The 21,063-nt window shown below is 44.2% G+C and overlaps 1 protein-coding gene across 14 annotated transcripts in view; it reads left to right on the top strand.

Moving 5' to 3' along the window:
• Window positions 1–21,063, top strand: part of C2CD5 (C2 calcium dependent domain containing 5) — a 224,947-nt gene that overhangs the window by 148,871 nt on the left and 55,013 nt on the right. For all 14 annotated transcript variants that reach the window (XM_073621440.1, XM_073621450.1, XM_073621448.1 and 11 more), the window contains 6 exons: window positions 753–939; window positions 1,926–2,090; window positions 3,696–3,836; window positions 7,295–7,358; window positions 12,310–12,371; window positions 13,616–13,714. In XM_073621440.1, the coding sequence (XP_073477541.1) occupies window positions 753–939; window positions 1,926–2,090; window positions 3,696–3,836; window positions 7,295–7,358; window positions 12,310–12,371; window positions 13,616–13,714 (718 nt within the window). The remainder of the gene's footprint in view (window positions 1–752; window positions 940–1,925; window positions 2,091–3,695; window positions 3,837–7,294; window positions 7,359–12,309; window positions 12,372–13,615; window positions 13,715–21,063) is intronic.

Here is a 21,063-nt window from a genome sequence, read left to right as displayed (position 1 = left end):
GGCCCTGCTTAACCGGCCGAGATTCAAAACCATCTATGGCCAGCTTTCGGTAGGTCATAGATTATGCAATTTTTATTTCCTGCAACAGTGTTGATGGGGGAATCTTTCCTGCAAAGTCATTGTAATCTCCCGATGGGAGGGCCCGAGGATCTGTCCCTGTTGGGAGAACACAATGATTACTGCACTGGCAATAATTGCATGCTAGAAATCCGACATGCTGGCTGTACTCAAGTTGATTGGTGGATCGGCCGGGATTCGAAACATCTATGGCTGGCTTAAGCTGACCATACTCTGTTCGATTTTTTTCATTCAGCCTACAGGTTGAACAAAGAAGAAAAATCTAATAGATTCCCCCATCCACATTATACAGCACAGATGGCTGAATCTCCTGCTGTGCCTATCGCATTCTGGCAGCCATCGCAGGTGGCTGTCAGAATACTTGAACAGCAGAAGCATATGATTTAATGCAGCTGCTATTTGACTGGAAAATTTTCTATCGGGCACCTCCGATTTTTCAGTCGAAGCATGTCGGGCAGGGGGTGGCTGATAGGACCCCACCCATGTAGCAAATTTGTATAGTATGACCACTTTACATTGTCTCACAGGGTACCTGCATTCGTATAGCAATGTTTCTGATAACACAATCCGTGTAGCTCCTGATCAGGTGATTGCTTTGGTGACGTGACATTACATTTTTTTTTTTTTCAATCTCTGTATTTAGTGCTTTACTGACTTTTTTCTTTCCTGGTCAGGTTGTGTCGGCTGAAGAAGAAAGCTCAGACGGAAGCAAATGCCACAGCAATCAGCAACCTTCTGCCTTTTATGGAGTATGAACTGCACACACAGCTCATGAACAAACTCAAGCTGAAGGGAATGAACTCTCTTTTTGGTCTGAGGATACAAATAACTGTCGGGGAGACCATGCTTCTGGGACTGGCAGTAAGTTCTCCCTGAAATCTGTCACTAATCAAGAGGCAGAGCTTGCATCTGTAGGTTGAGCTTTGTAAATCGGCAACAAAATGTATTGCATGCTCAGTGATGTCATAATGGAATGTGGGGTACTGATGTGTGACTTAGACCCCTTTCCATTGGGGCACCCGATGAAGGGGAGGAGCCAGAAGCGTCCGCGGGGAACCCCAGAAGAGGATCGGGGCTTCTCTGTGCCAAACCATTGCACAGAGCAAGTAAGTATAACAGGTTTGTTATTTTTAATTTTTTTTTCAAAACAAACCTTTATAAACACTTTTAATATTTGTGTGTTATAGGGGACAAAGTCCAGCTCTGATACCTCCATACATCTGCCCTAATCTGTTTATTTTGCATGTTAATTGCATGAGGACAAATGTTATCAGACTTCCAATATTTAATTTTCTCCCTGACCAAATACTTAATTTACAAAGGGGCAGATTACATTTACGGTAGTTTTCTCTGTGTGTTGTGTATCACAAACAGTTGTCATTTATTTCCATCTGTGTTAGGATTCTAACCCTAAACTGTGGCAACTGTTAGAAAATCAGTCAGTTTTCAGATTTTTTTTGTTGATATTGAGGATAACTGAATTTATGCATGAACCTGTCAGTATATTCTACATAATTTCTCCCCTATGCATCCTGGGAACCCCTAGACCGTGCGCACAGTATGCCAAAATTGACTTTGCTTCTAGTCAGACCTCAGGCCAGCCCTCTGCATCTCACAGTGCCATAAGGGCACCTCAGCAACGCATTAAGATGTGTGCACATCCTAATATAGGGTTGAGGGGCTTATTCACATTTTTGCTTGAAAAGTACACACTGGGTTTAGGGATTCTGTGTGCATAAAGGAGGCATTTCAGTAAGGTCATGGTATGTTCAGCACCTTGTGAACCCTTGTGTCTCTTTATTATGTAAGGTTCTATATAATGTATTTTTAAATCTTGTTATTTTTAGTCTGCTACAGGGGTCTACCTGAGTGCTTTACCCACCCCTGGAGGGATTCAGATCGCTGGCAAGACCCCCAGCGATGGATCGTACGAGCAACACGTCTCACACATGCAGAAAAAGATCAATGAAACAATTGCCAGAAACAAAGAACTTTATGAAATTAACCCTCCGGTATGTGATCTGGGATGAGGCAGCGTTCGGTACTGTTGCCTCTGCTATTTTTCTGTATGGTGTATGCAACTTTTATTCCTAGACAAGATGACAGAGCATTAAACACAAGAACATATAGAAACCAGAGTAAAGGAAACAACGTCCCCCCCACATTTTTGTTACATAAATGTGGGTGTAAAACATTTAATGCTAGACACTAGTCTTGCGTTTTTTCCTATACTTATAGCAAATCTTCTCCTGTGTTGAAATTGATTGCTTGATTCCCTGCAAACTTGCATCTCCAAAATATATATTTTGTAGCTATCGGAAGCCCACCTTCACTTCCTGTCTAACCAATTTCAATCATTATCATACTCCTCTCTCTCTCTGACCTGTACTGTTGTTTGCCTGCCATGTGTAAGCATATCTTTTGGTCTGGTTCTTTACTGCTCTTCCCTAGCATTGTATGAAAAAACACATCTCCAGAATCCCTTTGGATGTGCATCCCTGTTGGCCACTGGGTGCTGCAAATTTTAAAATGGTTGTAAACCCCTACATATACCCACTAAAGTGACAAGCTTTAGATGATACACAGAGGTGAAGCAAATCTTCCCACATACGCTGTTCCTTTTTATCTGTGGCACTCTCTTCTCTAAAACACAGAGAGTCTATTTTTCAGCTCCAGCAGACAGGTCAGGAATCTGACGTCGCACACAGCGCAGCGTACAGCAGGGAGCGGAGTGTGATCTGAGATCTGAATAGATAGAAAGGGCACCTCTCCTCTACACAGGCTCCTAAAGAAACATGCATAGGTGTTCTGTGTGCTGGAGGGGGGCCTGGGCAATCTCCTGAGATTCTGTGGTGTTGGGTTAACCTGTCAGAAGTGACTAATGCAGCAGAGGAAAGAGAGAGGAGAAAGAAATTGCACTTGGTGCTTGGATTGAGGCTAGTACACACTATAGAGGGATAAGCTGTGTTTATTTTTTATCTTAGAGATTTATAGCCACGTTAAAATGCAACCTGCTGATCACTCTGTTAGCATGTATACCAACAAACTGATCAGGAGCATGCATAGCTAAAGTCTGCAGCACCCAGTGGCCAGCAGGGATGCACATCTAAATGAATGTTCAGAGTGCAGGGGCTCTTCCTTCCCCAGTTCCATTTATTCCCTCTGCCACTTCACTCAGCCGCACATTGCTTTGGATACACTCTCAAAAACTGGCCCAAACTATGTGTAAGAAAGCTGAGGGCTTTTGATAGACTTAGTTCTGTAGGGCACCCTATATGAATATGATGTAACAAACAGCACCCTGCACAGCACTTCTGCAGGTGGCTGCAGGAAACAGCGCTTTCTGCCAGCGACTAATGATGTGACTGGCAATTACTATATAAGACTGACTGAGAAAGGTATTGCTAAAATGAGAGCTGCTGTATGCTGTAGAGGCAGAGAGGAAGGCATGGGGTGAAAAAAATGGGAGGCTGGAGATAGAGACTATTTGTGATTTTTTTTTTTTTTTTTTTTTTTTTTTTAATTGAAACTGCTAGCTACCTTTTTTACACAACTACAACTAATTCAGATTTTTTTGACAATTACATGTTTTCATGTGTTTTTTTTTTTTTTTCAAGGAAATTTTGGATGAGGCAGTGGGATCTCCGATCCCAGAGCCGCGGCAGCGGACAAGACTCCTGCGATCACAGTCAGAGAGTTCGGATGAAGTAATTGAGCTGGATCTGTCACATGGGAAGAAGGACGCTTTTGTGCTGGAGGTAAGATTAGAGACCGTCCTTTTAATTATAAGGTACAAAGGTAAGCATCCTGGGAGAGATGTAGACATTCTTTAAAGATACCCTTTTACCTTGCCCATGTAGGGCAAAGTTGACTATTTCTGCATGGTGTCCCTCTGGACCCCTTATACTTACACTAACTGCACTCCCAATTAGAATTTTTAACAGTAACAATTCAGTTTTGGTTTCTATTTCCATCAAATGCTTTGATGGGAAGTTGTCTTATGGAGTAGTGGGCAGCCTAGACAGGCTGGATTCCAATGAACAAAAAGGGTGGACCAAGGACAGTCAGGCTGGGAAGGAAGGAGCTACATGATGCTGCACGTCCTCCAAACATGAAATGGGATGAGCTCTTTCTGAGCTGCAGCTTCTAATGCATTATGAAAAACTCAGTGTGCAATGAAATGAGAGCAAGCAATTTCAGGATAAGTGATAAGCGTTTACAGCTGAGCAGGACTGAAGGTAAGGTTGGACATCAGCTTTAAAGAGGAACTCCAAGAATGGATATTTTATACATAGTTACATTGGTCCAGCTTGCAGCAGGCCAGCCACTCAGCACAGGACCCAGAAGCAAGTGCAGATCATTGGAATAGTGATGTTTACTTCAGTTATTTTCAGCTTCCAGGGGCATCAGGAAAGTATGGTAAATAAAATTAAGCCCGAATTTTAAAATAAAATTTTGGTAAAATTTCAGTATATTACCATTTTAAAGGAGTTTTAAAGGCAGAAGTTTTTTTTATCTAAATGCATTCTATGTATTAAGATAAAAAGCCTTCTGTGTGTAGCAGCCACCCCGGCACCCGCTAATACTCACCTGAGCCCTATATCTGTCCAGAGATGTCCACGAATCCCTTGGCCATCTGGGACTCTCCCTCCTGATTGCCTTAGACAGAGCAGCAGCGCCATTGGCTCCTTCCAGCTGTCAACCAAGGTCCCCAGGGGAGAGAGGGGGCAGGGCCGAACAGCAGCTCCGTATCTGAATGGACACACGGAGCTGCAGCTTGGCTTGGGTGCCCCCATAGCAAGCTGCTAGCTGTGGGGGTACTCGACAGGAGAGAGGGGCCAGGAGCAGCAAAAAAGGGCACCTGAGAAGAGGAGGATCCAAGCCTCCCTGTGCAAAACCAACTGCATTGAGCAGGTAAGTATAACCTGTTTGTAAAGTCTTTTTTTTTTTTTTTTTTTTTTTAGATGACTCCACCCTACAATTACTTCACCACTACTTCCCCCTGCCCCCACCCCAACACCTTCGCTGTTTTTTTTTTTTTTTTTTTCCATTCCTTTATTCTTAGGGCCATCTTTCCACCACAGCTCAAAATTTACTATCTGGCCAAAAGTTTTTGGACTCCTGACTATCTATATCAGTGTTTCTCAACTCCAGTCCTCAAGGCACCCCAACAGGTCATGTTTTCAGGATTTCCCTCAGATGAAATGGCTGTGGTAATTACTAAGGCAGTGAAACTGATAAAATCACCTGTGCAAAATAATGAATATCCTAAAAACATGACCTGTTGGGGCACCTTGAGGACTGGCGTTGAGAAACACTGGTCTATATGATTTCATTGGACATCTTGTTTCTAAACCATGGCCATTCAATTTTTGACGGACATGGACAAGATTTTGGCATGTGTGGGGAATGTGTGTCAATTACACAATAAGCTCTCCAGTTCATCTAAAGGTGTTCAGTAGGGTTGAGGTCAGGGCTCTGTGCAGGCTTTCCTCACACCAAACTGGACAAACTATGTCTTTATGGAGATGCTTTGTGCACAGAGGCATAGTCATACTGGAATGGGAAAGGACCATCCCCAAACTGTTACCACAAGATTTGATATGCATGGTTGCCTAAAATGTCTTTGTATGTTGTACCATTAACAGTATCCTTCTCTGGAAACCCCTGAAATGTATCACTAGGAGATGTCCATTAACTTATGGCCCTACAGTGTAGATGCGATGGTCAGGTGTCCATAGATGCTTGGCCATATAATTTATACACCTGTGTAATTTTGTTTTTTGTGTTAAATGATTCATATTCCTCACCTGCTGAATACCACTTCTGTGTCCTTTTTACACTTTTGATGAACTGGTAGACCTTTTTCTGTTCGTGTTTGCGGATTATGTAACTCATTACAAAAATTGCTGGGACTGCAACAATCTGCACCAACATCCAGGGCCACTGATAAGGCAGTACAGCCAGCTCTCCTGTACTGGGCCAGTTCAAAAGGGGGACCCAGGCACCTGCTGAGCAGTAAGGCCAGCTGTACTTATTGCAGACACTGATCCTCTTCTGTCTCCCACTGCAACGCTACCAGCTTCTCCTCCTCTCCCTCCCGGTGCACTGCAAGGGGATTGGTTCTAGCACATGTGCCCCTTCCATCTGCTGCCCGGGCCCCCTTGTGTGCCCCTTTTCTCCGCAGCACTTCCGGCTGCCCTCCTCTCCTGCCAACAGCTGCTGCGGGCACATGGGGGGTGTCATTTACTGGCCCCTTCCTTTCCTGAATGAACACAGTGAGCGATTGGTACCAATCACTCCTGTGTGTATTCATCACTAAAGCATAGTAAACTGTGTTTACTAAACTTCATTTTGTGAAGGAGCAGGAAGCCTCAGGTTGCTTCCTATTCATTCATCTGTTAAGTGGAGGCTGTAGAGAAAGGGACTGATAAATCTATGTCCCCAGTCACTTTTGGCTGGGATGGGGGTGCCCTGTCAGGAAGACTGTATGGGGCCCCGTGATTTCTAACAGCAGCCCTGCAAACATCCCTTATTTTAGTACTAGTGGTACCAAAATGTTGATGGGACTTCAATATAAATTTAAACACAGACAATGTATATAAAAAAGGCTGTTAATATATTACAATATCCACAAGACAGATTATTCAAAACATACAATTATAACGTCATAGCCTGCTTGGATTCATCCCTCATCCTTCAGCATTTTTACATTCATAATTATGAATTAGCAGTTTTACATAAAAACATCCAGTTGTCTTGTACAGTGATCAAGTGGTGGAATTCAGGTAGCTATGCAACACGTTTCATGGGCCAATAAATCCACTACTTCAGGTTCTGTGAAACTATCAGCATGAAAAAGAAAAAACATTTTGATTCCATTACTGTAACATTTACACAAACAAAATTAACAACATTTGTTATTTGGTTACCTCATACATATCAACACGCGTTCAAGACTCTGTCTTGTCAGCCTTGCGGAGGTCTAAAAATGGTGTGTTTTTAAGGATCAAGGGATCATCTTTTTAATAATGATAATAGGTTACTAAGATTTTTTTTATATACATTGTTTGTATTATTTATATTGGCATCTTAAAAGTCCCATTAATATTTTAGCACCATATGTAAAAATAAAGGTTTTAAAAGCCCGTGTTGTGAGGCAGTGGAAAGGTTTCTTTTTCCCCACATTCAGACTTGCGTGTTTATTTCCTTTCAGATCGATGACACCGATGCAGTGGAAGATGTACATTCGCTTCTTACAGATGTGCCACCCCCTCCAGGTGAAACATTGGCTATGCCATCCAAAACGTATTTGTTTTGAATGAAGTGGGGCAGATTGATCCCACCTGGGTGATTACTGCTGCTGGGGACCCAGTGAAGGCTAGAGATTTTTAATGCCTTGCTTACTGCTATGGCCATTACAGGCTGAGCCTGTCAGAACTTAATGTGTGTTATATACCTATGGGGACTCCACTAGAGGGGGGGGGCATTATGTGGTACTTCTGCATATATGCACACACGGTCAGGGCCGTCTTAATGAGCAGGCACCAGCTGCATGGGGGGGGGGGCTCCTGCACTTTCCCTGTCATTTTGCAGCTTTGTGAACATGTACTGCTTTGCCAAGTTGATCGGGTCAGCAGGAGGCTCAGTGTTCTGGGAGAGGCTGCCTGTAACACTCCCCAGTCATCCAATCAAGTTAGGCTGTCCCTCGGGGGATCTTCAGCATCTCCCAAAGGCAGCTGGAGTTGGTGGCCGGAGCCAGGGGTGTGGCTGCCTCCTCCACTGCTCCCAATGACTCAGGCTGAGGAGGAGAGAACATTGCAGCCCCGGGAGTCTCTTTATATCAAGTAATGCCATGTAATTGACTGAGCACATTGTCACTGCATACAGCCCTAACCTGCCACCATAGCACACTATACTACCCAAAACTGCCACTATACCCCACGATACTACCCAAACCTGCCACTATACTATGCAAACCTACCACTATAGCACCCCACGCTACCCTAATCTGCCAATATACCGCCACTGTGCTACCCAAACCTGCCACTATACTACCCAAACCTGCCACTATACCGCCACTATACTACCCTAACTTGCCACTATACTGCCACTGTACTACCCTTATCTGCCACTATACTACCCTAACCTGCCACTACTCCACCACTATACTACTCTACCCTGCCACTACACAACTACTCTATACTACTCTAACCTGGCACTATAACACTACTCTATACTACTCCAACCTGCCACTCTACCTTCACTATACCACCCTAACCTGCCACTCTACCTCCACTATACCGCCCTAACCTGCCACTATCCTGCCAGTATACTACTGTAACCTGCCACTATACCGCCCTAACCTGCCACTATACCACCATTATACTATCCTACCCTGCCTCTATACCGCCCTAACCTGTTACTATACCACCCAAAACTGACGGTATACTACTATAACTTGCCACTATACCACCCCACACTACCCAAACCTGCCACTATACCACCACTATACTTCCCTAACCTGCCACTATACCACCACTATGCTACTCTAACCTGCCACTACTCTATACTACTCTTAGCTGCCACTATACTACCCTAACTTGCCACTCTACCTCCCCTATACTACCTAAGCTGCCACTATACTGCCCTAAGCTGCCACTATACCACCCTAACCTGCCACTATCCTTCCACCATACTACTGTAACCTGCTACAATACCGCCTTAACCTGCCACTATACCACCACTATACATTACTACACCCTATACTGTACCCTCCTGACCTCCCATCTACTGTGTCCTCTAACCCCCCCTGTACTGTGCCCTCATGCCCCCTGTACTTTGTACAGTCATACATAAATACAGGCCACTGATGAGGAGAGGCTTTTATGACGGGAGCAGTGGGCAGTGTGTGCAGGGAGGGAGATAGTTTCAAAAAGGAGTGGGAGCAGTGTGTACGGGGAAAAAAAAGTCATTGTGTACAGGGGGGCAGTGTGTAGAGAGGGCTAGACAGTGTATTAATTTGGGATCATTCCCTGGTTGTTTGTTGTTTCTAATCAGACTAAAACGCCACGCCCAATATGTGTTGTGTACTAAAGCACTGAAGTGGAAATTACGAATAAAATTATGTGAAAAATTATTAAAAGATTCCCAAATAATATATCTGCAATCAATACTGTGAACTACACAAGTGGATAATTATATATAAATAAATAATTGCGCTGATATTAACCTAATAATAGTGCACTATGTGTCCTAAAATACCATAAATGAGTGAACTTTCAACAATATAATAAGTGACTTTTGAAATAAATAATAAATATTAGTCCTTCTGTGATTTAGAAACACTTGGTAAGTGAATAAACACAAATAAAACGTCCATTAATTGTGTAACATAATGTCCTTTGTAAAAGAGTGACGGGACCTTATAAGTAAGCCCAAATGTATAACAATGGGTTCAGTAGTAAGTCTGCTTAAATAAATGACGGATTCAAATACAAAATACCGATTTTACTGCCGTTGATTTGTAGTAGAATATTGCCGGCTTTCAGTGGACTTCCACAATATGTAAAGCAAACACAAAAAACAAAGCCATTGTGCAGAGATTATACTGGAGTGGTGTCAAATGCAATAATGGTAATCTCACTCGCATATCCCCGTTCAAATAATCACATGAAAGAAGAAATGATCAGCTGCATTCAGCTAAGCACTGGAGGCTCCTCATCCACCGCCAGTGCACACACACAGACACTGCTGGAAACGTCACAGGCTCCTCCTCCCGACACGTTGCGTCACCAGACACGTGACTTTTTCAAGGGTGCCCATGTGACCAGCCAGAGCGATACTTATAGTGTGCGTATTGGTAGCCACGGTAACCCCGGGAGTCAATGCATCATCACATCATTTGAGCAATCTCAGATTTCTTAGAATGCATAATATGGTTTATAAAACCATACATAATACGACAACATTTAAATTCACTAATAGAGTATCATTATACATATTTAATAAACAATTTTCTTAAGTGATAGAAGATATATAAAAATATAAAAGCTAAAATAATTTCCACTAAATTACTTCCAAAGTGCAGACAGATGTATAGAGCTCCCTCATCAGGCCATGGTAAAAAGTACAACTTCCCTTACTTTATTGTGATAAAACCACTATATAAAAAAATAATATAAAAATAGTGGAACACGGCTTATTTGAAGTAACTACTGTTACAGTGGAAAAAAGTATAATCAGAAAATTATAGAGAGAAATATAACTAAAATAAAAAATATATAAAAACAGGATAAAATGACAATTTAACATAATAATGTTAATTACGAAGCAGTTCAGATCAAAATCTATGTTTAACCCATTGGCGTGAGTGTACACATATTAAATATCCATTTGGATTCTTGTAATAGCTAAAAATGTCTTAAACCCCCCCAAAAAATCACAAGAATTATCTTTTTTTCCAGAGGAAAGGTTTCTATCCCTGCAAGCGGTGCTATGCATGTAAGAACACTAAACAAAATGGTGCACCAATATTATATCCACTAGCAATAACACAAATTACCAGATCAAAGATTTCATGACATGCAGAACTGAGGGGGTAGTGTTTGTATTGCAATGCCTGTGCTCGTTACAGTATGTGGGCAGAACCAAGAGACCGATGTGGAAACGCATCAGGGAGCACATACAAAACATTATAAAAGGCTTTCCAAAACATAATGTTTCACTCCATTTTTCCTTATGTCATGATAAAAACCCAGCACTATTGAAATTTTGGGCAATTGAAAGATACAGACCTCACTGGCGGGGTAGCAACAAAGTGAGGGAGCTAAGCAAACAAGAATCCAAATGGATATTTAATATGTGTACACTCACGCCAATGGGTTTAAACATAGATTTTGATCTGAACTGCTTCGTATCGGATTTTTAACATTATTATCTTAATTGTCATTTTATCCTTAGTTTTTATATATTTTTTATTTTTATTTTAGTTATATTTCTCTCTATAATTCTCTGATTATACTTTTTTCCACTGTAACAGTAGTTACTTCAAATAAGCCGTGTTCCACTATTTTTATATTTTCTTTTTATATAGTGGTTTTATCACAATAGGAGGTTGTAGTTTTTACCATGCCCTGATGAGGGAGCTCTATACATTTGTCTGCACTTTGAAAGTAATTTAGTGGAAATTATTTTAGTTTTTATATATCTTCTATCACTTAAGAAAATTGTCTATTAAATATGTATAATGATAATCTATTAGGGAATAAAATGTTGTCGTATTATGTATGTTTTATAAAACATATTATGCATTCTAAGAAATCTGAGATTGCTCAAATGATGTGATGATGCATTGACTCCCGGGGTTACGCACACTATAAGTATCGCTCTGGCTGGTCACATGGGCACCCTTGAAAAAGGCACTGGTGACACAACGCGTCGGGAGGAGGAGCCTGTGACGTTTCCAGCAGTGTCTGTGTGTGTGTACACTGGCGGTGGATGAGGAGCCTCCAGTGCTTAGCTGAATGCAGCTGATCATTTCTTCTTTCATGCGATCATTTGAACGGGGATATGTGAATGAGATTACCATTATTGCATTTGACACCACTCCAGTATAATCTCTGCGCAATGGCTTTGTTTTTTGTGTTTGCTTTACATATCGTGGAAGTCCGCTGAAAGCCGGCAATATTCTACTACAAATCAACGGCAGTAAAATCTGTATTTTGTATTTGAATCCGTCGTTATTTATTTAAACGGACTTACTACTGAACCCACTGTAATACATTTGGGCTTACTTATAAGGTCCCGTCACTCTTTTACAAAGGACATTTATGTTACACAATTAATGGACGCCCAATATGTAGCATCCTTTAGCCTCACCCAATCCTTGCCACAACGTGTGTAGTGCTCCGCAAGTCACCATCTCCCTGGTGCATTACCTTGCTCAGGGGCCCATGATGCTATTAGGATGGCACTGCACTCAGTAAAGGAGTGATTGTAGCAAACAGAAGTAATTTATCTTTCACCCTCTAGTCAATGCTTTCTTGACATATATGGGCAAATTGAACCAGTGACAAAACCAAGCTCTTAGCCAACCATTCAGAGGATTGAAACAAAGATCACTGGGTTCTTGGATAGTGGTAAGGAACTGGGAGATGAAACAAACCTGAGTATACATTTCTGTTTCTGAACTGTACAGACCCCCGATTAACCACCATGTCCTCTTTGCAGGGTTTTTTAGCTGCAACACAGAGATTATGCCTGGGATCAACAACTGGACCTCTGATATCCAGGTGAATGCCTCTTCTTTTTTTGAGTTGTCATTGCTGAGCTGGATACTTAAGCTGTACTGTCTGGACTGTATTGTGTCTGAAAGGTGCATTCATGTTTTTTTTTTTTTTTTTTCAATCCAACAAAGTTTTTTACTAAAGATTAAGCATCTTAAATTGCAAGCATTGCATGTCAGGCCCCTTTCACACATGCGGACCGTATGTCCGTATTTTATCCATCCGTTTTCGGATGAAATACGGACATACATGCATCCCTATGGGATAGCGGGTGTCAGCGGATGTACATCCGCTAACACCCGATGTCGTCCGCCTCCGATCTCGTCCGATTCTGCGGACGGAAGAAAATCCTATTTTTCTATCCGTCTGCAGAGCGGATCGGAGGAACACGGACAGACGGTCCGTGTTCCTCCGATCCCCCATAGGGGAGAGCGGAGATCTGACAGGGCGGTCCCTGCACAGTGTGCGGGTCCCGCCCTGTCATCTGCCTGCTCAGCTGGGGAAAACGGAGCGATCCCCGCTGAGCAGCGGATAAACACGGGGCGGATCAACACGGATCCGTCCCGTGTGAAAGAGGCCTTAGATGTACACCTACTACGGAGGTCCATTCAAATATCACAGTAACCTCAACAACACAATAAATTCAACATTTTCTAAAAATTCCTGCATAGATCTGAGAGCCAAAACCACTACCCCACCAGTACATTCATGTTAAAATGTAACTCCAGGGTTTTAGAGTGAAAAAAAACAGACCTTCAAGGTCTGTTGACATTGTAAGGATTTTAGCAAACATAATTGCAGATTCGTTCTTTACCTTGTAATTCACGCGTGTCTCACTGTGTGCTTTCTCCATTTTAAATGGGAGGGTCAGCTTTTCGTGATTACCCACTAATTAGTCCCAGTGTTCGAATAGCTGCAGCATCTATATCTCTTTATGCCAGGATTACATTCCATAAATATCTCTGCTATTGCAGAGAATGCCTGTAATGCGACTTGTAGCTCAGTTCAGTTTTTGGGGAAACCCTTAAAGCAAATCACACAAGTAGGAAGTGACATTCATAATGGACTGAATGCAAAGAAATAACATTTCAATTCTGTTATAGTGTTAAAAAAAAATCACAGGGGCTGCAGATTTAATTGGAAATGTAATTTGCTAAAACATGCAATTAAAAATGGCTGTATAGTAATTATATCATTTTGATGAACATGGAGTTTCTCTTTAGAATAGTAAAATGTGTATTGTTTTTCAGATGTTCACCTCAGTTAGGGTTGTCAGAACCAGCAACATGAATCTGACCAATCAGACCCTGAACAAGAGTTTCAACGATATGTGCGAGAATCTCTTAAAGGTGTGGTGTCATTATTTACCCCATCTTTCATTCATTTTGTCTCATCCCCAGCAAGATGTCCATCTCTTCCCTTTTCTTTGTCTCACCTTTCCTTTTCCTTTTCTTTGCCTTTTCTCCCTCTTCCTTTCTCTTTACCTTTTTCCTTTTCTTTGCCTTTCTGATCGTACATCATGGGACACAGAGCCATAGTAGTTACTATGTGGGTTATAGGCCACCTTCAGGTGATGGACACTGGCACACCCTAAGACAGGAAGTCCACTCCCACTACTGGGAGTACCTCAATTTTTTTTGCCAGTGTCTAAGGTGTTGGTCACGAGTAAAGATGTGCTGTGCTGAGCTCCACTGGAATATTCCTTGCTGGGGCTAGCTATGCAGCTGGATCCATTCAAAGTGTCTTTTCAGGACGAATTGAATGATGCCCGGGCCTCGTGGCGGAAGAAACAAGGTTTACCCCGTAACACTTCTCTTTTTAGAGAGCTGGACCCTGGGATTTAGAGCTTTGTTTTTTTCAGCCATAAATTTTTACTGGCGGGGTGCTTTACGGGTTCAGGAGCGTGGGTTCCCTGAGGGTCCCCGGTTCATGAAGGTTTTGTAACGGAGCTCACTGTGAGAGGTAAAGATTGGGTCTGTTGGTATTTACCACAGAAAACCCTGCGGCGGGAAAGGTAAGTGGAGGTTTCTAAGGAATTTTTTAATTTTTCTTATGAAATGTCTCCTTTAAAAAAGTAAATGTTGTCATGCCTAATGCCCTGTACACACGGTCGGACATTGATCGGACATTCCGACAACAAAATCCATGGATTATCCTGATATCCAGGTGAATGCCTCTTCTTTTTTTGAGTTGTCATTGCTGAGCTGGATACTTAAGCTGTACTGTCTGGACTGTATTGTGTCTGAACTGTGCAGTCGTTTTTTTTTTTTTTTTTTTTTTAAATCCAACAAAGTTTTTTTACTAAAGATTAAGCATCTTAAATTGCAAGCATTACATGTCAGATGTACACATACTACAGAGGTCCATTCCTATAGCACGGTAACCTCAACAACACAATAACTTCAACATTTTCTAAAAATTCCTGCATAGATCTAAGAGCCAAAATCACTACCCCACCAGTACATTCATGGTAAAATGTAACTCCAGGGTTTTAGAGTGAACAAAACAGACCTTCAAGGTCTGTTTACATTGTAAGGATTTTAGCAAACATAATTGCAGATTCATTCATTACCTTGTAATTCACGCTTGTCTCACCGTGTGCTTTTATCATTTTAAATGGGAGGGTCAGCTTTTGTGATCACCCACTGATTAGTCCCAGTGTTTGAATAGCTGCAGCATCTATATCACTTTATGCCAGGATTACATTCCATAATATCTCTGCTATTGCAGAGAATGCCTGTAATGCGACTTGTAGCTCAGTTCAGTTTTTGGGGAAACCCTTAAAGCAAGTCACACAAGTAGTAAGTGACATTCATAATGTCCCCGGTTCCTGAGGGTTTTGTAACGGAGCTCACCGTGAGAGGTAAAGATTGGGTCTGTTGGTATTTACCACAGAAAACCCTGTGGCGGGAAAGGTAAGTGGAGGTGTCTAAGGAATTTTTAAATTTTTCTTATCAAATGTCTGCTTTAAAAAAGTAAATGTTGTCATGCCTAATGCCCTGTACACATGGTCGGACATTGATCGGACATTCCGACAACAAAATCCATGGATTTTTTCAGACGGATGTTGGCTCAAACTTGTCTTGCATACACACAGTCACACAAAGTTGTCGGAAAATCCGATCGTTCTGAACGCGGTGACGTAAAACACGTACGTCGGGACTATAAACGGGGCAGTAGCCAATAGCTTTCATCTCTTAATTTATTCTGAGCATGCGTGGCAATTTGTGCATCGGATTTGTGTACACACGATCGGAATTTCCGACAACGGATTTTGTTATCGGAAAATTTTATAGCAAGCTCTCAAACTTTGTGTGTCGGAAATTCCTATGGAAAATGTGTGATGGAGCCTACACACGGTCGGAATTTCCGACAACAAGGTCCTATCACACATTTTCCATCGGAAAATCCTATCGTGTGTACAGGGCATAAGAGTCACCAATGGGGGCTGTATAGAGCACGTACCTTGTCATGCTTTCCTCAAAGATCATGCTGTGTCAGAGCAGCAGGCTTCCCTCCAGCTAGCAGCTCAGACCTCCGGTAAGATTGGGGGGGGATTTTATTCCATAAAACACCCCCCACCTGGACAAAGCTCTCCCCATCTTCCTGCATAGGGGGAAGCCAAAAACGATTGGCGATGCTGCTCCGTTTTTTCACCGCCCCTGCAAGGCGGCTTGTTACAGATCTCCTACTCACCATCCTCCCCCCACATAGCCGATCCCATCGAATCGGAGGCCCGTGCGGGAAGACCCTCTTTTGAAAAGGTGGGGGGGGGCGCGATGTGATGGAAGGGGTGGGGCTTAGTGCGGCGTTGGCATCCTCCAACGTCCAGCGCGGGAGTATGTTTGTTTGTTTAAAAGCTCCATTTTTGCTGGCTGCAGATGTCGGAGGGACACAATAGCAAAAAGGGGCAAGTAAGAGGTTGGTGACACAGGCATTCTCTGACACATTTATTAATAGCATCAGGCTGAGCGTTAATAGCAGCGGCAGTGGCTGGACTATTGCTCAAGCAGTGGATGCGATTTCTTCTGGTAGTACCTCTGCTTTTGTGTATCGGGCTAAGGTCAGAAGGGGGGGTTGAAACACCCCCAAAAAAGGGCTAAAAGGGTCTCCCTCAAGCTCTGGAAAGCCTACTTGTCTCTACAATGGCATCCTCCCCTGAGAGGGGGCGGCTGGTCAGAGTGAGCATCAGGGCCATGAAATGTTTGGCAACTGCACTGCAGCCCCTGTCTATATGACTAAAAAGTATTTTCTTTCTCGAACATCACGGGACACAGAGCCACAGTAATTACTGATGGGTTATATAGGGTATCACTGGTGATTGGACACTGGCACACCCTATCAGGTAGTTCAACCCCCTATATAATCCCTCCCCTTGCAGGGATACCTCAGTTTTTACGCCAGTGTCTTAGGTGATGGACGTGTAAAGATGTGCTTTGCTGAGCTTCAAAGGGAATATCCTATACTGGGGCAAGCCAGGCAGACCGGATTCATTCAAAGTGTCCTTTCTAGGCCGAATTGGATGGTACCCGGGCCTCGTGTCCGAAGAAACAAGGTTTTACCTGTAATGCTTCTCTTTTTAGAGAGCTGGACCCTGCATATTAGAAAATGGTTTTCTAGCCTAATTTCTAGCCGGGTGCTTTACGGGCCCAGAACTGCAGGATCCCCCTATTCGTAGGGGGCCCCAGTCTCTGACGGTTTTTTCAAATGGAGCCCACCGTGAGGTGAAGATTGGGTCTGTGTAAACTGAACCCTGCGGCTGGATAAGGTAAGAGGAGATTCCACAGAATTTTCTAGTAGGTTTCTCCTTTAAGGTAAATGCATGCTATGCCTATTGTGACCACCGGGGGCTGCCAAGAGCACAAACCTTGTCATGCTGGATTGTCTGTCTCAGTGTTCATGCTGCACATGTTTCAGCGTCTCAGGCCGGCTCACGGTACGATGGATGGGGGGATTTCTCATGTTTGAATGTTCCCCCCAGGCTAGAGAGAGGCCACAGGGGTCTAGAAAGCGGTTATACCGCTCAGGCACCGCTGCCTCGGCTGCCATTTCCGACCATTGCCGTTTTTAGGCAGGTCTTCACTATCAGCTTCTCTCCCTCCTCCCCCTCCCCCAGCCTTCCTCCATAGTATTTCAGGAGAGTCGGCCAGCGCGGGAAGCGCTTATTTTTTTCAAAATTCGAAGGGGGTGGTAGTGGGGGGGGGGGGGGTTTGGGGGACGTCAGCACAGGTGCTTAGACTCCCACTCAGGCCAGCTGCAGGCTATTAAGGCACTCTGTACAGGTGCACACGGCCTTTGGAGAGACACAGAGCTGACGGTCGCATGTAAGGTGGGACACAGGCATTCTCCTAGGCAGCATTTACTGAAGTAACACCAGACTGAGCATTGGGTAGCAAGGCTTTTAGCCAGACTACATCGCTCAGCAGTCAGTGTTCAATTGTATACCTCACACCTTGTTGCTTTGCACTATGGGTAGAAGAGGTTCAAGCACCCCAAGAACCAGAGACACTAGGGGATCTCGTTCAGGTTCTGAGGGCCCCCTGTCAGCAGCATCCTCCCCCCCTGAAGGGCCAGGGAGAGCCATTGGGGTCAGGGGCTACACCTGCTTCTGGCACTTCAGCCCCTGTATACATTACTCAAGAGGTTTTTTCCTCAACCATTAATGGTCTAGAGGAAAGATTAATGGCCGTGATTACGTCTTCACTCAGTAGAAGAAAACGCACTAGGCCTTCCTCTGTTCCCCAAGAACCTCAGGAAGAGGAGTACTGGGATAAAGGAGATGAATCCCTTTCAGAGGATCAGGATGGGACGGATAATTCCTCTTCGGAGGAATCAGGTGGAGAGGGACCCTCTGCGACTTCCCAAGAGGAGAAAGTCTTAGTGCAGATCCTTACTGGATTGGCCCGCTCCACATTTAAGTTGCCCGTACCTGAAACTGCTAAAGAATTCTCTTCTGCTTTGGGGTCACTGAAACCTTTCCAAGCAGCACAGGCTTTTCCTGTTCATAATTTACTCGAAAAGCTCATTTATTCTGAGTGGGATCACCCAGACAAACTTTTTTTCCGCCAAGAAAGTTTTCAACACTTTATCCGATGGAAGAAAAGTTTATTAAAATGTGGGGAATACCGGCCATTGATGCCGCCATTTCTTCCGTAAATAATAGTCTGACTTGTCCTGTAGACAATGCTCAGATGCTCAGGGATCCTGTGGATAAAAAGATGGAATCCCTATTGAAGGATGTTTTCTCCTTAGCAGGTTCAGTGGCTCAACCTGCAGTTGCAGCGATTGGAGTCTGTCAATACTTAAGAGACCATGTTAAGCAGGTCATCAAAGTATTACCTGAACAGCAGGCCCAGGGGTTTGCTAACCTCCCAGCGGCCTTATGCTTTGTGGTTGACGCCATTAGAGATTCAATCGTGCAAACCTCCCGTCTTTCACTGGGGTTGGTGCATATACGTAGAATCCTATGGTTGAAAACTTGGTCAGCCGAAGCACCATGTAAGAAGCTCCTGGCGGGGTTTCCATTTCGTGGTGAAAGGTTGTTTGGAGAGGACTTGGATAACCTATATCAAGAGAATCTCTTGTGGGAAAAGCACTCTCTTACCTGTTAAGAAGAAGAGTAAGTGTCCCTCTTTCAAACGGACTCTTTCCCCAGCGCCGGGGGCTTCAGCCTCCAGGCAGTCTCGACGGCCGCCTCCATCTGGGTCCAGAGACAAGAGTCAACCCCAGGGACAAAAAAAGTCCTGGGGGAAGAAGCCTACTAGGCAAAACACTGAGACCTCTGCATGAGGGGGTGCCGCCGCTCACTCGAGTGGGGGGAAGACTGCGACAGTTCTCAGGGCTCCAGGACAGATGGGTAATCTCCACGGTAACCTTAGGGTACAAGCTGGAGTTTCAGGAATTTCCCTCTCCTCGGTTCCTCAGATCAAGTGTCCCCAGAGATCCAGAGAAGAAGCAGTCGCTCCTTCTAGCGTTAGAGCGACTTTTGTCGCAGGAGGTAATTATGATGGTTCCCGCAAAGGACCAGGGATTGGGCTTCTATTCCAACCTTTTTATGGTCCAAAAGCCAAATGGGGATGTCAGACCCATTCTGGATTTAAGGGATCTGAACCGATTCTTAAGGATTCAATCCTTCCACATGGAATCAATTCGGACAGTAGTTCCCACCCTGCAGGGAGGAGAATTTCTGGCATCGATAGACATCAGAGATGCATATCTGCATGTGCCCATTTTTCCTGCTCATCAGAAGTTTCTGCGCTTCGAGGTAGGAGGGCGCCATTTCCAGTTTGTGGCTCTGCCTTTCGGGATGGCCACTGCGCCTCGAGTGTTCACAAAGATCTTGGCTCCTCCTCTGGCCAGATTAAGTGCTCAGGGTATAGCTGTCATAGCATACCTAGACGACCTGCTCTTGATAGACCGGTCGGTAGCCTCTTTGAATGGAAACTTGAGGACCACATTTAGGTATCTAGAACACATGGGTTGGATCCTCAACCTAGAAAAGTCTTTCCTAAAACCAGTAAGAAGACTGGAGTATTTGGGTCTGATCATAGATACAAGCCAGGAGAAAATATTTCTACCCCAGGCAAAGATCGCTGCTTTAAGGGAGCTGATTCTGGCAGTCAGGACCAAGAAGGGTCCCTCTGTCCGCCTTTGTATGAGGCTACTAGGGAAGATGGTGTCTTCATTCGAAGCAGTTCCCTATGCTCAGTTTCATTCAAGAATGCTGCAACACAGTATTCTGTCGACCTGGAACAAGAAGGTTCAGGCATTAGACTTTGCGATGCACTTGTCGCATGCGGTGCGTTAGAGCCTCAATTGGTGGCTCATACCCGAAAACCTACAGAAGGGGAAATCCTTCCTACCGGTTACCTGGACGGTGGTAACAACAGATGCCAGTCTGTCAGGTTGGGGAGCAGTTCTGGAACAGTCTGCGGTTCAGGGGATATGGTCCAAGACCGAGAGGACCTTACCCATCAACATTCTGGAGATCCGGGCGATATATCTAGCCCTAAAAGCCTGGACTATCAGGCTACAGGGTTGTCCGGTCAGGATCCAGTCCGACAATGCCACAGCAGTGGCTTATGTCAATCATCAGGGAGGCACCCGGAGCCGAGCTGCTCAAAAGGAGGTGAACCAGATCTTAGTCTGGGCAGGGATGCATGTGCCATGCATTTCCACAGCTTTCATACCGGGAATAGAGAACTGGCAGGCGGACTACCTAAGTCGCCAGCAGTTACTTCCAGGGGAATGGTCTCTGCATCCCGATGTCTTTTGGGCCATATGCCAAAGATGGGGGGTTCCAGATGTAGATCTCTTTGCATCCTGATTCAACAAAAAGATAGACAGATTTGTGGCAAGGACAAAAGATCCTCTTGCATGCGGGACGGATGCGTTGGTGATTCCGTGGCATCAGTTCTCACTGATTTACGCATTCCCGCCTGTTCTGCTACTGCCACGACTCCTTTGCAGGATCAAGCAGGAAAGGAAGTCTGTACTTCTGGTGGCCCCTGCTTGGCCCAGAAGGACTTGGTATGCAGAAATAGTAAGGATGACGGTGGGTTCCTCGTGGACCCTACCGGTACGCCCAGACCTGTTATCTCAAGGTCCAGTGTTCCATCCTGCCTTACAAACGCTAAATTTGATGGTTTGGCTATTGACACCCACGTTCTGAAGAGTCGTGGGCTCTCAGGTCCTGTCA

This window comes from Aquarana catesbeiana, linkage group LG03, assembly GCF_042186555.1.
Source record: "Aquarana catesbeiana isolate 2022-GZ linkage group LG03, ASM4218655v1, whole genome shotgun sequence".
Taxonomy (NCBI): domain Eukaryota; kingdom Metazoa; phylum Chordata; class Amphibia; order Anura; family Ranidae; genus Aquarana; species Aquarana catesbeiana.
This window is presented reverse-complemented; position numbering and strand designations above follow the sequence as displayed.